Raw genomic sequence first — 16,694 nt, 5'->3', positions numbered from 1 at the left:
AGCGATCTGATATTTGCCCGATTTAGACCGGCAAGCCCTGTACGGGCCGGTCCCCTTCGCTGCCTTCTGGGAAACGTAGTTTTCATTTTGGCGGCTCCTCCTCCTAACTTATCAGCTCCCCTACGGTACAAAACTACCACGACCAGGGTGCGCCGCGCCACGCAGGTCCCGCCCGGCGCCTGGCCCCACGGGAGCTGCAGTCCTCCGGCCGAGCGGCCTGCCCAGACTGCGGAGGCTGCCGGAGGAAAACAGAACTCCACTTCCCAGGATGCACCCGCCCAGCCCTCACCCTGCCCGCCCGCCCGCCCGCCGCTGAGGGGCGGAGCGGGCGGGGCGGGACAGAAAGCCAGCAGGCGCGCGGCGCGCGATGGAGCGGGTCGGGGCCTGTTCCTGGGCGGGGCGAGGGGCTGTGTCGGCTGCCCTGGCGCCGCTGTGACCGGCCAGCCCGGGGCGGACTCTGCTGGCGCGGGCCCTCGGCTGTTCGTGCGGCGGCTGCCTGGGCCGCGGGCGGGCGGCTGCTCCGGGGCCGGGCCTGGCGGCTCCCATGGATGACAGCAAGGTGGGCCGGGCGCGGCTGACGCGGGGCGGTGTGAGCCTGGGGACCCCCCCCCCACCCCTTCTCCCGGCCCGCAGCCCGCCCCCTCCCGCCAGCCTGGGGCGGCCGCTGGGGCCCGGCAGCGGCCCCGCCTCGTGCTTCGGTGCGCGTGGCCGTTCAGTGGGTTTGGCCAAGCGTCGGTGTGACAGTGAAGTGCCCCCACCCTCCGCAACTAGGCCCTGAATCTGTGACGCCCCCCCCCCCCTTCGGGCCCGAGGAGGAACAAGGCGGGCGGGGTGACGCAGCATCACGCGGGGGGCTGCGGGTGGTGGGATGAAGCTGGTTTGTTGTTTTTACACTGGTCTCTAGCCATTTTCAGCCGGCATTTGTAGCCGTGAATATTGGGAAAAGGGGGCCGATCTCTCCTGCTTGGCGTGCTCACCCTCACTGTAGGTGTGAGGAAGGCCTCCCCCTTTCTCCACCGCTACCCACCATGCGCTGCACTGCACAATTCTTGCTTTCTAATCTACCTGTAAACGCTTTGGATATGGGCCACTAGTACCAGACCAGTGGCCTGATGGGGTATGGTTAATCCTGGGTTCCTGTGATGATCTGTCTTTTCAATGTAAACAATTCAATTATAATAAAGGCAAGGTACTGTAGTAGCAAATTAAAGAAGGTAGAGGTGTCAAAAAGTAGGGAGAATTGTTATTCCCTTCCCTTTCTGTGTGGTACGCTCATAAAAACATGATGATGACTCTGGAGAGTGAGATCTTTCAGTTACACACAGCAAATATCGCTAGGGTGACCAGATGCCCCGATTTTATGGAGACAGTCCTGGTGCTTGGAGCTTTTTCTTATATAGGCTCCTATTACTCTCCTGTCCTGATTTTTCACACTTGATGTCTGGTCACCCTAAATATCGCAGAAACAGTGGCACAAATTTGTCCTTCACTTGCTAGTGCCACTGTGCCTCAGACCTGAGTTAGAGAGCAATTGCTAGGATGAGAGACTAATTTAGTGTCTGTTCCCATTCAGACTTTAGTTTTTCATCTGAGATGGCCAGCAGAATATTGGTGTTTTGATTCGTTTGCGTGCTGGCTGTGATAGTTTTGAGCCATAGACACTTGTTCTCTAACTACTCTAACTTGCTGTTAGGCTACCAAAAAGTTTTGTCCGGCACTTGCTAAACTCTGACCTGGGTTGGGTTAAAGCCAGTAATGTAGAAATGAAAGGCACATATCCCATTATGAATTCTGGGACCATCCAGTTCTTTTCTTTTCTTATTACTACCTGTGCTAATCTGTCTTAATTGCATCAGAAAACAGCATAGCATCACTTCTTTTAAAAACACATATGTATATTATAAGATACAACTGTGATGTTCTGATCAGGACAGCCAGAACTGTAAGCCACTGTGTTACCAGGTGAGAGCTTTGCTGGGGATTAGACTGTGTGTTCACTGCCAGACCATTCTGTCTGCTTCACCACCAAACTCCTGCCAGTCTAAACCTTGACTTGCAGGTAACATACAGTGAACCCAAATTCTCCCAGAGCTGTATCTCTGGAGTGTCTAGTCCCTCTCACTGAACACACAAAAATTACTAAATTTGCTGCCCCCAGAGAGACAGAGCTAGCTGAAGAGTCACACGTTACTTTAATGCCCAGCATGAAGGTGGTTTTTAATAAAATAAGAATAAATTTATTAACAAAGAACAGAGATTGAAGTGATATTAAGCACAAGAAAGAGAGACAAGTATACAGTAGTTATAAACCAAACAAAACGCTTTCTCATTACTTAAATTTAATTGTAGCAGGTTACGATCTTTGCCTCAGCAATTTTCTTTCTTACATCAAGTCACCAATATCTCTAGCCATCTAGGCTGGGGGTCCAGGTTTCACAGATTCAGAGGTTGCTGTACCCAGTGTCCCCTGAGTGATGGATAACTAAAATGTCTTTTTGCTCCTCTTATAGTATCCAAAGACCATTGTGTCTGCCTCAAGATTCCTGGGTGCAAATTCTGGGCACCCTTGTACTTGCTAAGATGCTGCTTGTTGATTTGAATGCTTTGTTCACTTTGTATGTGAATGTGCTTTCGCTGTCCCCTCCTTGTAATGAAGCTGGTTACACAGATGAATCCACATTCCTTTGTCCAGGACAGATTGGATTTATGCACTGCCTCCAGCCTGCGTTTTAAGAACATATTTCCAGCACATACACATAATTGTTTGTTAGGGCTGTCGATTAATTGCAGTTAACACATGCGATTAACTAAGAAAATTAATCGCGATTACTAAAATTATTTGTGACTAATCGCAGTTTTAATTGCACTGTTAAACAATAGAATTCCAGTTGAAATTTATTAAATGTTTTTGGATATTTTTCTATGTTTTCAAATATATTGACTTCAATTACAACACAGAATACGAAGTGTATAGTGTTCGCTTTATATTATTATTTTTATTGCAAATATTTGCACTGTAAAAATGATAAACAAAAGAGGTAGTATTTTTCAATTCACTTCATACAAGTACTGTAGTGCAATCTCTTTATCATGAAAGTGCAACTTACAAATGTAGATTTTGTTGTTGTTGCATAACTGCACTCAAAAACAAAACAGTGTAAAACTTGATAGCCTACAAGTCCACTCAGTCCTACTTCTTTTTCAGCCAATCGCTAAGACAAACAAGTTTGTTTACATTTACGGGAGATAATGCTGCCCGCTTCTTGTTTACAGTGTCACCTGAAAATGTACATGGCACTTCTGAAGCCAGCATTGCAAGGTATTTACATGCCAGATATGCTAAACATTCGTATGCCCCCTTCATGCTTTGGCACCATTCCAGAAGACTTGCTTCCATGCAAATGACGCTCGTTTAAAAAAAAATGCGTTAATTAAATTCATGACTGAACTCCTTGGGTGACAATTGTATGCCTCCTGCTCTGTTTTACCTGCATTCCTCCATATATTTCATGTTACAGCAGTGTCAGATGATGACCCAGTGCATGTTGTTCCATTTTAAGAATACTTTCACAGCAGATCTGACAAAATGCAAAGAAGGTACCAATGTGAGATTTCTAAGGATAGATACAGCACTCAACCCAAGGTGTAAGAATCTGTAGTGCCTTCCAAAATCTGAGAGGGACGAGGTGTGGAGCATGCTTTCAGATGTCTTAAAAGATCAACACTCCAAAGCAGAAACTACAGAACCCGAACCACCAAAAAAGAAAGTCCATCTTCTGCTGGTGTCATCTGACTCAGATGATGAAATAGTTATCGAGCAGAATCCATCATCAGCATGGACTCATGTTCTCTGGAATGGTGATTGAAGCATGAAGAGACATATGAATTTTTGGTGCATCTGGCATGTAAATATTGTGCGATGTTGGCTACGACAGGTGACATTGTAAACAAGAAGCGGACAGCATTATCTCCTGCAAATATAAACAAACTTGATTGTCTGAGCGATTGGCTGAATAAGAAATAGGACTGAGTGGACTTGTAGGCTATCAAGTTTTACACTGTTTTGTTTTTGAATGTAGTTTTTTTTATACATAATTCTACATTTGTAAGTTCAACTTTCATGATAAAGAGGTTGCACTACAGTACTAGTAATGGGGGAATTGGAAAAATACTATTTCTTTTGGGTTTTTTTCAGTGCAAATATGTGTATATCAAAATATAAATATAAAGCGAGCACTGTAAATTTTGTATTGTTTGTAATAAAAATTACAAACATCAAAAAAAAATCAAAAATATTTAAATAAATGGTATTACTGTTTAACTGTGCGCTTAATCATGATTAATTTTTTTAATCACTTGACAATTATACATAACCAGTACATACATCAAGTGATGGTTTTCAGAACCAGTGTGTCACTGGTTTACATATGAATTCCTTACAATGTGCCTTTTAGACTCATATAACAACAGCACGTTAGGGGAAATGAGTGTGTCAGGCCTTGTGAGTTACAGTATGGTAGGCCCTGAGCCAGTGGGCATTCAGGGACTCTAAGTATGTCTACACTACGAAATTACTCCGATTTTACAGAATTCAATTTTTGGGAACAGATTGTATAAAGTCGAGTGCATGCGTCCACACTAAGCACATTAACTTGGTAGTGTGTGTCCACAGTACTGTGGCAAGCGTTGACATTCCAAGTGGTGCACTGTTGGTAGATATCCCACAGTTCCCGCAGTCCCTGCTGCCCACTGGAATTCTGGGCTGAGCTCCCAATGCCTGATGGGGCCAAAAATTTGTCACTGGTGGTTATGGGTAAATGTCATCAGTCAACCTTCCCTCCATGAAAGCAACGTCAGACAATCATTTCAAGCCCTTTTCCCTAGATTCCCCGAGCAGACGCCATAGCACGGCAAGCGTGGAGCCCTTTCAGCTCACCGCAGCAGTTATGATCATTGTGAACACCTCACACATTATGGTGCAGTTTATGCAGAACCAGAACCTGAAAAACCAGGCAAGGAGGCGATGGTAATGCAGTGACTCGAGTGCTGAGGACATGGACACAGATTTCTCTAAAACCGCAGTCCCCGGCAATTTGGAGATCATGGTGTTAATGGGGTAGGCTCATGCCATGGAATGCCAATTGTGGGCCTGGGAAACAACCACAGACTGGTGGGACCGCATACTGTTGCAGGTTTGGGATGGTTCCCAGTGGCTCCGAAATTTTCGCATGCGTAATGGCACTTTCACGGAACCTTGTGACTTGCTTTCCCCTGCCCTGAAGCGCAAGAATACCAAGATGAGAGCGGCCCTCACAGTTGAGAAGCAAGTGGTGATAGCCCTGTGGAAGCTTGCAACACCGGACAGCTACCGGTCAGTCAATAATCAATTTGGAGTGGGCAGATCTGCTGTGGGAGTTGCTGTGTTGCAAGTAGCCAATGCAATCATTGAGCTGCTGCTATCAAAGGTTGTGACTCTAGGAAATGTGCAGGTCATAGTAGATGGCTTTGCTGCAATGGGATTCCCTAACTGTGGTGGGGCTATAGATGGAACGCATATCCCTATCTTGGGACTGGACCCGTTACACCAATAAAATAAAAACCAGCAGGATCTTATTAAAGGCGATAAGACAAAATGTCACATTTATTGTGAATACAAAAAGAATCATAGTAGGCAGTCAGTTATAGCTGTAACATTTCATTCAGTTTCACATTCATTCACAGGTTAGTTCATACACACACAGGTTCTGCAGCTGCTGTATAGTTACCAGTCCTGAATGTAGCTTGAGTTTGTGGCTTGGGTTCGTAGCTTGTGGCGACTAACTGTCCAGGAAAGTGGGGCACAAGGAAGAGCTGGGTTTCTGTTGGGTATGCACTGATGCCTTTCCATGTTGGCAGCAGAATGTTACCCTTCAAAGTCTTCCATCTCACCCATCCTTTTTGTAGGCTTTTTGAATCCAGAGTCTATAGGTCTTGCTGTGTCACGCTGCCTCTGGGTCCAGTGTGATTGATCACCCGTCTATTGCAGACATGACTTTCAGCCTAGGACCTGGCTTTGATGTTTCTTCAATTGTACTTTTGTTCTTTTCTTTTGAGGGTGGACTCCTCTTACTTTGTCAGGGCTGTTGTCTGCATCTTCAGCCATTGGGTGTTTACGCTTTATTTCATCAGGACAGGCTGGGGCTGGAGGTTGATTCCATCATTCATACATACCTCATTCACACATCTAAACTAATAAGATTACAGCAGGGTTTTGCAAAAATGAAGGTTGCAGCAAGCTTTTACAACACGAAGTGGGCATTTTAAAATGGAGTTTGAGTTACAATATGGACAAGTGTAAGGAATAGCAAACAGTGAACAGAAGTTACAATAGAGAAGTATAATGACAAACAGTGAGCAGAAGTTACAATGTTGAAACAGTGTAAGTTTCAGCAATTTAAGCAGCAATTGGATTGAAAGTGAAACTCAATTAGCCAGTTATTTGTGTAACTGGTTTTATGAATGAATGTTGTTTCATTCATAAAACTTTGCTTATGAAGTTATATTAATAAAGTGAACAATTAAAAACAATTTCATTGATCAGTTCTACAGACCACCAGGGCAGCCAGTACATAAACCACAAGGGGTACTTTTCAATGGTGCTGCAAGCACTTGTGGATCACAAGGGACATTCACCAACATAAACATGGAATGGCCGGAAAAGGTGCATGGTGCTCGCGTCTTCAGGAACTCTGGTCTGTTTAAATGGCTTCAGGAAGGGATTTACTTCCCAGACCAGAAAATAACTGTTGTGGATGTTGAAATGCCTATAGTTATCCTTGGGGACCCAGCCTACCCCTTAATACCATGGCTCATGAAGCCGTACACAGGCACCCTGGATAGTAGTAAGGAGCTGTTCAACTGTAGGCTGAGCAAGTACAGAATGGTGGTAGAGTGTGCATTTGGACGTTTAAAGGGTCGCTGGTGTAGTTTACTGACTCGCTCAGACCTCAGCGAAACCAGTATTCCCATTGTTATTGCTGCTTGCTATGTGCTCTACAATCTCTGTGAGAGTAAGGGGGAGATGTTTATGGCGGGGTGGGAGGTTGAGGCAAATCGCCTGGCCACTGAATACGCGCAGCCAGACACCAGGGTGATTAGAAGAGCACAGCAGGAAGCGGTGCGCACCAGAGAAGCTTTGAAAACCAGTTTCATGACTGGCCAGGGTACCATGTGACACTTCTGTCTGTTTCTCCTTGATGAAAACCCACCCCCTTGATTGCCTCTAAATTCCCTGTAAGCCACCCACCCGCCCTCCCCCCTTCGATCACAGCTTACTTGCAAAGGAAATAAAGTCACTATCGTTTAAAAACCAGGTATTCTCTATTAACTGATTATATTAAAAAAAAAAAAAAAAGGGAGATACCCCACCCGGTCTACCTTGTGAGTTGTGGGAGGAGGTAGGAGGGAAGGAAAAGGCCACTTCAAAACGTGTTGAATGACAGCCTTCTGTTGCTTGGGCTGTCCACTGGGGTGGAGTGGTTGGGTGCCTGGAGCCGCCGCCTCCTCCCTCCCCACGTTCTTGGGCATCTGGGCGAGGAGGCTATGGAAATTGGGGAGGAGGGAGGGTGGTTAAACGGGCTGCAGCGGCAGTCTGTGATCCTGCTGCCGTTCCTGAACCTCCACCAGACGCCGGAGCATGTCCATTTGATCCCGCGGTAGCCCCAGCCTTGTATCCTGCTGCCTCTGATCTTCCTGCCGCCACCTCTCATCTCAGTTGTCCCTCCTGTCCTCACGTTCATTGGCCACTTTCCTGTACTGTGCTACTGTGTCCCTCCACACATTCTGCTGAGCTCTGTCAGTGCCGGATGACTGCATGAGGTCAAGAGAACATTTCATCGCATGTGTGGTTTTTTTTTTGTTTTTTTTTTGCCACCTTATCTGAGATAGCCTTTGGGACGGAGGAGGGAGGCTTGAAACATTTGCAGCTGCGGGAGGAAAAAAATGGAGTGAAGTATTTAAAAAGATACATTTTGACAGAACAATGGCTATACTCTTTCACGGTGAACAACACTATTCACATTACATAGCACATGTGGTTTTGGTACAAGGTCGCATTTTGCATCTTGTATTGAGTGCCTGCGTCTTTGATGTCAGAGATCACACACGGAGTGCCGGGCAACAGGATTCGGCTTGCAGGCGGCCATGGTAAGCCATAGTCTTTCGGCTTCTGCAACCTTCATAACAGCAGCCCCCTCCTTTCCTATACCAAGCAAAGCCCATTGAATTGGCCATTTAGTGCTGCGGTTTTCATATTAACGTGCAGCAGCAGAAACCAAACTAACCCCCTCCCCCCATCCAATTCTCTGGGATGATCACTTTTCCCTTCCTCCCACCGCCTGGCTGGTATCAGGGAAGATCCCTGCTAGCCAAACGCAAACAGCTCCGCGCCAGTGGCGCCCTCCTCCCCCCTCCCGCCCCCCACAGCTTGGCTAACTGCAAGGAGGATTTCTTTTCAGCCACAGGCAAACAGCCCAGCAGGAATGGCCACCTCTAACAGGTCCCCTTGATTAAATTCCCATATTTCAACCAGGTTACCGTGAACGATATCACTCTCCTGAGGATAACACAGAGAGATAAAGAATGGATGTTGCTTGAATGCCAGCAAACACCGGGACCATACGCTGCCAGGTTTTGTCATGCAATGATACCAGACTACTTGCTACTAGCATGGCTTGGTAAAGTGTCCTACCATGGAGGACGGAGAAGGGCTGCTCTCCCCAGAAACCTTCTGCAAAGGCTTTTAGAGTACCTCCAGGAGAGCTTCATGGAGATGTCCCTGGAGGATTTCTGCTCCATCCCCAGACACGTTAACAGTCTTTTTCAGTAGCTGTACTGGCCACGAATGCATCCCAAGTCCTCAGGGCAAATTAATAATTAAAAAATGCTTTTAAAACATGTATTATATTTAAAAAGGTACACTCACCAGAGGTCCCTTCTCCGGCTTGGTTGGGTTGGGAGGGTATTTCAGTCAGGGTGATAAAAAGATCCTGGCTGTTGGGGAGAACGGTGTGCTGTGTGCTCTCCTCAAGGTCGTCGTCGTCGTCCTCATCTTCCCCGTTGGCAAAATCCTCAGGCCTGGCGGGGAGTACCCCATCATCGGAGTCCACGGACAAGGGTGGGGTAGTGGTGGCGGCCGCCCCAGAATTGCATGCAGCTCAGCGTAGAAGTGGTATGTCTGGGGCTCTGTCCCAGAGGGTCCGTTTGATTCTTTGGTTTTCTGGTACGCTTGTCTGAGCTCCTGAAGTTTCACACGGCATTGTGTTGCGTCCCTGCTGTAGCCTCGGTCCCTCACGGCTTCGGAGATTTTTTGAAATGTTTTGGCATTTCGTCCTTTGGAATGTAGTTCTGATGGCATGGATTCGTCTCCCCATACAGCGATCAGATCCAGTACCTCCCGTTCGGTCCATGTTGTAGCTCATTTTCGATTCTGGGGCTGCATGGTCACCTGTACTGATGAGCTCGCCTGGCCAAACAGGAAATGAGATTCAAAAGTTCCTGGGGCTTTTCTTGTACACCTGGCCGGTGCATCCAAGTTCAGAGTGCTTCCAGAGTGGTCACAATGGTGCACTGTGGGATAGTATTGGCCACCGGGAGCTATCGAATTGCATCCACGGTAACCCTAATTCGAAACGGCGATGTCGATTTCAATGCTAATCCCCTCATCGAGGAGGAGTACAGAAATCGATTTTAAGAGCCCTTTGTCGAAAAAATGGCTTCGTTGTGTGGACGCGTGCAGGGTTAATTCGACTTAACGCTGCTAAATTCAACATACCCTCGTAGTGTAGACTTAGGGCCACAACTACAGCTAAGTTATTTTAGAAGTTGGTAAATATGTTGTTTCACTAAGGGTTTCATGTTAAGCTTTTAATATTATATACTATTTTGCCCTGTTAGACCTTGATTTTGCAAGCTACTCCGCATGGGTGCACTGTCATTGAAATCAGCAGGGTTCTGTGTGGGTGCAAGGGTCTGCCTGTGTGAAGCTGCTTATGGGATCAGGACTGTAGTTTAGAGGGCCATGAGGGTTTTGGTCCTTGACGCATTTAATGCAAAATGGTGTTGCTGGAATTATTTTTTTTTCCTGGAAAATCTTTTCTTCTGTCCTGCCACAGAATTAACTCACAAAGGCTTGAAGATCTTTGAGATTTGTGGTATATTTAAAATTTTGAGCTTTAAGTGTATTTTGTGAGGTGTCAAGATTGTCACATGATAAACAACATACACATTAATTTGGTTTCTTTGAAAGGGCTACTGGCCATATTCACTAAACAAACTGAATTTTAGTACCCCATAAATAAGAAGATCTTAGCTGAAGTTAAATGTATCCAGAATTTTCCTGGAAGGAATTTCTGCTTGTGGAGGAGGAAAGCAAATATATGGTGACTTCTCTACCACTCCTACCTTCAGATTAAAATACACTTTCCTGGTAATACTTTCTATGTAAACATTCCAGTACTTGCAGTGGGGATGTTTAACAATTCTAAATGGAAGGGGAAGTGCTATCCATAGGAGATTATCTCTAGGATCTAATCCTGGGAAGTGTCAAGCACCAACAATTTCGTCTGAAAGGGATAAAAATTGAATGGGAACAGAGACTGAACAAGTATTTTCAGACATTACTTGTATTACTGAATTTGCGCACCTGACTTAGGTTTTATTGTCAAAACGCTCTTAAAGGGCTTCGACGCCCTTAGCGACAACTCTTCACATTGCAGGTTAGTCAGAACCATTGGTGGCTAAATTCAGTGATTCCCATCTTGTGTTGGGGAGGGTTCTCACTGAATTGTACAGCTGGAGACTGCTGTGTCAATGTGGGACAGTCACTGTAATAGTACCTGATCATATTAGGTGTGCAGTTTGATGTGGTTCAAGGCCAGCATAGTTTGATCTCTGTAATCTGCTAAAAGTTCCACTGACTCATGTTTCCCTACTTGTTGCAGGGGCTGAAGTAGGTGATTTTAGAGGTTCGCTTCCAGCCTTATCTGTGGTATGAACAACTATGCCTGGAAAAGGAATTTCCTTATAAAAGCTGAGATGATAAAGTTGTATTAGCATGGGAGTAGGCATGTTATAGCTGCATCCACAGAGTTCAGTCATTCTGTTTGGTAAATTATGTTTTCAGTGCCCTGACTCTGTGTGTATTAGGGATGTAAAAGGTTAACTGGTAAGCATTAGGCTTACCATTAACCGACCGTAACCGTTAACCCTGGAGGGACGCTGGCCAGAGTAGCCCTAGCAGCACTATGTGCCAGCTGGCCAGAGGGATCCCAGCCCCGGCCGCGCCCTGCCAGCCAGCTCGAGGGATCCCAGCTGGCTAGCCAGGGGAACCCCAGCCCTGGCCTTGCTGCACCAGCCGGGTTGGCAGCACCCCAGCCTTGGCTGCGCTGTCCGTCTGGAGGGACCTCAGTTAACGGTTGACTGGTTAAACAATATAATTTTATATTGTTTAACTGGTTAACTTTCTTAACGGATATTTACATCCCGTGTGTATATATGTGTGTGTGTGTGTGTATATGTGTGTATATATATATATATATATATATAAAATAGAATGTATGTATATAGGCTCAAATTTGGGAGTTAAGCAAAAATACTCCCTAGTTTACAGTTGTGTTTATAAGTGATAAAAGATTAAAACCTAATACCTTAAGATGTCTATAAGGTGCCACAGGACTCTTTGCCACTTTTACAGATTCAGACTAATATGGCTACCCCTCTGATACTTAATACCTTAAGATGTATTTTATGCTTCATGTTTGACAACAAATATGATTTAAAATAGGAAACTCTGGAAGTAATCAAAGGGAGAGGCATAGTGGTCTAAATATCAAGTCTGGAAAATGTGTGCTCCATGGCATCTCCTGTTCAGCTGCAATTCAGTGTCCAGTGTATAATAATGGTATTCAATTACATTTTCTGGTGGGTGGATAAGGCAGTATCCAAATGTTGGTGGGCTAAAGGGCTGTTCAGGTGTTAGCTGTCCAGTGATCCTGCCACCGAAGAGGTTGCAACTTTTCAAAAGTGGTGTGCCAGATTGTATTTATTAAACTCAAAATATTCCATTGAAATCCTGTAAACAAATAGTTATACGAATACACTGTAATGCTTGTATAACAGCATGCTATTAGTATTAATTATATTAAAACTATGAAATTAAAATTAGAAGTTAAACTCATGAGAAAAGAATGGACATCTAATCTTTTTTTATTGCCTGAACTTTTGACATTAGATCTCGTCTCCCTCCCTCCCTCCCCCCACCCGAAAAGATTGTGCAGCATGCAATCAAGTTAACTAATGAAAGCATGTCAATTACTGATTGATTTTGCATAAGAGTCTAATTAAAAGTGTACCACTGTAAGTTGAAGTGTATCAATATATCCTAGCTCCAACATATTTAAATGCAAATGAAAAGTTTCTATATTTAAATACATGGCATGTCAGTAAATAGAGGGAAAGTAAACTGAAGTGTCTCTGTCAGGGTGGATTTGATTTAAATCATGATTTAAATCACTAGTCAGGAAGTCTTGATTTAATCATCGTAAAAAGTGCATTCTTGTTGGTTGTTATACCCTTAATACATATTCTTCATAACTCAGAGATAGATGATAGATTTTCATATATTTTCAAATAGATAGATAGAGAGAGATTTCATTTTTAGAAGGTACACACTATACATTTTCAAACAGTGATTTATTTTGAAAACTTTTCACACTAGTTTTACAGCTATATCAGAAAATGAATGGTGGTTAGGTTATTTCATTTACCAAAGATAATTAAAGCAGATATTTATGAAGTCATTGGAAGGTGAACTATCTCCAATTCAACAGGTTAATCATTAGTATTTGGAGGATTTTCTTGCCATGCTGTATTAGGAGGAGAACATCACCAGACAGACATTTAAATTGCTTTATTTAACTAAAACAACAATGTTAAGTATTCTGTTTTTTTCTTCAGCAGCAAATATATAATATTTTAACAAAACAAGCATATGTCCCTCGCTTCTCACATTTATCTCTAGACTTCTTCTCCTTGTCCAGATCTATTCCGTCCCCAATAATCTTCTATGCATTGAACGTTTTGAAACTTTGCACTTTTAGAGAGAGGCAAGGGATTGACTCTGTGTACACAAATTTGCAGAGGGACAACAGAGTCGAGGTCTGTTATTTCTCACCTCTCTATATTATTGATTTATTTTAAAACATTTTTGCTGTTAACAAGCATGTTACCTCTGGAGACACAAATCCACCGTTTGAGAAATGCAAAACGAATCATCTCCAATGGTATCCTCTAGACTGAGCAGATTAAGTAGATAGAAAGATTAACCTAAATAATCTATAAAACAGCCTGTGGCACCCCATAAGATTGGGTCCCTAATCCATGAACTGTTGGAACTCATTTACAAAACTTTTCTTAAACATTACATGCATATATTGTCTCATACTATAGAATTAGAATTTATAATCCCTATTCCATGATGAGATATCTTTGAGCTATAATGTATCTTGATTAAAACTGTCTTTAGATACGTTTTTTTCCTCAAAAAGAATTTTATCAAAAAAATTCAATTTAAATTAAAAAATCAGATGTGTTTTTTTAAATCATTGATTTTTATCCACTCTGGTCTCTGTCTAGTCCCTTTCAGTTTGCCTCCCATCCGCTGTGGCCCATAGCCTCACTTCTGTGGCTGCTGGAGTTCTACACCCCCCTCTCCCAGGCTGGAGAGTGGGGGGAAGGGGCCTGCAGCGAGGTCCCCCTTCCCCTTCCAGGCTGAGCGGGGGGAGGGGGGAAGCTACAGGGGGAAGCTACAGGGGTTCTTCACCCTCCTTTCCTGGCTGGGTGTGACAGGGAGTGGGAGCAGAGGAGGTATCCCTGCACACAGGAAGGGAGGCGGGGAAGAAGGAATGGAGGAGCCCTGAGCTGAGAGCTCTTTCTGCTCCCTCCTCCTCCTCCCTCCTCTCTCCCCTCCTGTGAACAGGGACTGCTCCTTCTCCCCCCCCCCCCCCCCCCCCATGAGAATAGGCTAGGCTCCTGACAGGAGGGGTAGAGAACTTTCTACTGCAGCTCTGGTTGGCTGCCGATTCCCAGGAGGCATGAAGGAAGAGCTGATGTCTGTTGCCTCCTGATGACCAAACAGAAGACCCTCATGGCTGGAGCTGGCCTGCAAGCTGCCAATTGAACAGTGGTATATAGTTTTTACTGGTGGAACCTTAAAAACCAAATTTTGTTAACTTTGCATAGACATTAGTTCCTGTGATGCTTCTATTTAATTAGGATTTGTTCCAGTATTCAAGTGTAGTACTGCTTGATTGCTGCCCTATACCCCAGAGTTGGCTGTGTTTCTGTATGTAAATCCTGTAGGCCCCAATCCTGCAAAAGGGACCATAGGCGTGGACCTGTGCAGAGTCCCATTAATTTTTGTGACCTTACTTGTTTTTAATCCGGGTACCACACTGCATAAAATAATTGATGACAAAGCTGAGTTCAGTGGGAGTCTGTACAGGAAGAAGGGTCTTAGTAGGTGCTTACTTATATAGTCCCCATCACTGTAGAATCTATGTACCTTCTAAGTATTTACAAACAGGAATTACAATAATATTTGCCTCTCTCTTCTGAGGCTATAGGTGAAATAGCTTGATTAATTTGTAGGATGTTTTTCTTTATGCTTGGGTATGAACAGATGTGAGGAATTTGAGGAAAAGCAAAATTAGTGAAATTAATTTTGTGCTTGTCTCTAAGTGGTGAGGCCTGCAGTCATCCATAGCTCTAGTGTAAGTGGGTTACATAGTCTAGTTCAAGCTCCTGTGAAAATTTGGTCTTGGTCACTCATAAGACTCCCTCTAACAATTTCTCTGTTGCTGTGATACCTAGCTGTTGTGGTAGGCTGTGGTCACTGAGGGAGAGGTGCTCTCCCAGGCAGATAAGGCCAATCCTATGCAGTATTTAAGAGGAATCTGTTATGTGACATTCAAATTGGACTCTTGTTCATTCAGCAGTCAGTGTGTGTAGTGAAGCACTGGGATGTGTTTTCATAGAGACCTGTGTTGTTAAAGATGATCTGCTCTGTGTTTCCTACCAGTTGAAGATTTTTCAGGATATGTAGCTTAAGGTTTGGGGCCATAGTAAATAGTAAAGTGCCTTTTGCTATTTGGGTGAATGGACCCTATAGCAACATTAAAATCTTCTTGATATTTGCTTTGAGATTAAAACCTAAATGTAAAGTAGCTTTGACTTGTGGGTTTAAAAAATGCCTGAGCTTGTTTAGAATAGATAAGCAATTAAATCAGTATGTACTCTATGTGTAGTGTAACATGTTGATGTCAGGTCACAGTTCCTTAGTGGACAGAAGGAGGCTGCTGACTTTTGAGCAATAGGAAGCACTCAGAGTAATGCTAGACAGTTTAGATCAGGGGTGGACAAAATATGGCCCATGGGCTGGATCTGGCCCATCAAACATTTCTGTCCATCCTCCTCTGCCCCCTTGTGATCTCCTAGTCCGGGCCGCTAAAAGTCTCGTGGTACAGTAAGGTGCTTAGGCAGCCAGTCTGCCTGCCGTGGCGGCACGCTGGTCCTGGAAGCGGCCAGCTGCTGCTGGCATGTATCTGCGCGCCCCTGGCATGTGGGAGGAGGTGGTGGCTCCGTGTGCTGCCCCTGTCCCCAGCACCATCCTCACAGCTCCCATTGGCCAGAAACCGGGGGGTGGTGCTTGCAGGCCTGCTGGCACGGGCAGTGTATGGAGACCCGCTGCCTCCCTTACCCCAAGGGGCACGCAGAGATGTGCCGACAGCAGCCAGCTGAAGCCTCTTCCAGAAGCGGTGTGGGGCTATGGCAGGCAGGCAGCCTGCTTGAGCCCTGCTGCGCTGCCAGCCAGGAGCTGCCTGTGGTAAGCGCATCCCGGCCAGAGTCTGCACCTCATATCCCCTCCTGCATCCCAACCCCCTGCCCCAGCCCAGAGTCCCCTCCTGCACCCATCTTCTTCCCTCCGAGACCTGGAGCCCCCTCCTGTACCCCAAACTCCCTCCCAGAGCCCATACCCCTCACCCTCTCCTGCACCCCAACACTCTGCACCAGCCCAGAGCTCCCTCCTGCACTCAAACTCCCTCCCAGACTCCGCACCCCCTCCATTAATATAATAGAAATGTGCAGCTAGTGACAACTTACCAAAATTTGTGGAGTGGCCCCCCCTGTGAAAATTATTGCCCACCCCTGGTTTAGAAAGTGGTACTGAAATTGAACCTACTGCATTTCCTGATGGGCAGTACAGAACACTAAAGCTTTGTCTATACTATGCAGCTTTTAGCGACACGGCTGTGCCGCTACAGCCATGCCACTGAAAGGTGCGCAGTGTTGCCGATGTTTGTTGGCAGGAGAGAGCTCTCCCATTGACAAATAAAATTTCCACCCTAAAAGAATGGCGGTAGCTTTGTCGGCAGGAGAGGCTCTTGCCAACAAAGCACTGTTCACACCAGCGCTTTTTCTCAGCAAAACTTTTGTCTTTGGGGGGGGGGGGGTGTGTGTGGTTTTTTTTTTAACACCTATGAATGATGACAGTTTTGTCGTTCACTTGCCAGTGTATTTATTTAGCATGTGCATAGTTGTCTAGCCAAGCAATAGCATCTACAGTGGCATGATGCATGCAGTTCTTCTAGGCCACCGCT

The 16,694-nt window shown here is 45.2% G+C and overlaps 1 protein-coding gene across 1 annotated transcript in view; it reads left to right on the top strand.

Annotated features, from left to right (window-relative positions):
• Positions 1 to 360: 360 nt before the first annotated feature.
• The window catches only part of CREBL2 (cAMP responsive element binding protein like 2), a 39,167-nt gene continuing 22,833 nt past the window's right edge, over positions 361 to 16,694 (top strand). The window contains exon 1 of the mRNA XM_084642178.1: positions 361 to 559. Within this exon, the coding sequence (XP_084498304.1) occupies positions 545 to 559 (15 nt within the window). The 5' untranslated portion in view covers positions 361 to 544. The remainder of the gene's footprint in view (positions 560 to 16,694) is intronic.

Source organism: Lepidochelys olivacea (assembly GCF_965140295.1).
Source record: "Lepidochelys olivacea isolate rLepOli2 genome assembly, chromosome: 1".
NCBI lineage: Eukaryota > Metazoa > Chordata > Testudines > Cheloniidae > Lepidochelys > Lepidochelys olivacea.
Note: the sequence above shows the minus strand (reverse complement) of the source record. Positions and strands in the feature narration are given on the sequence as shown.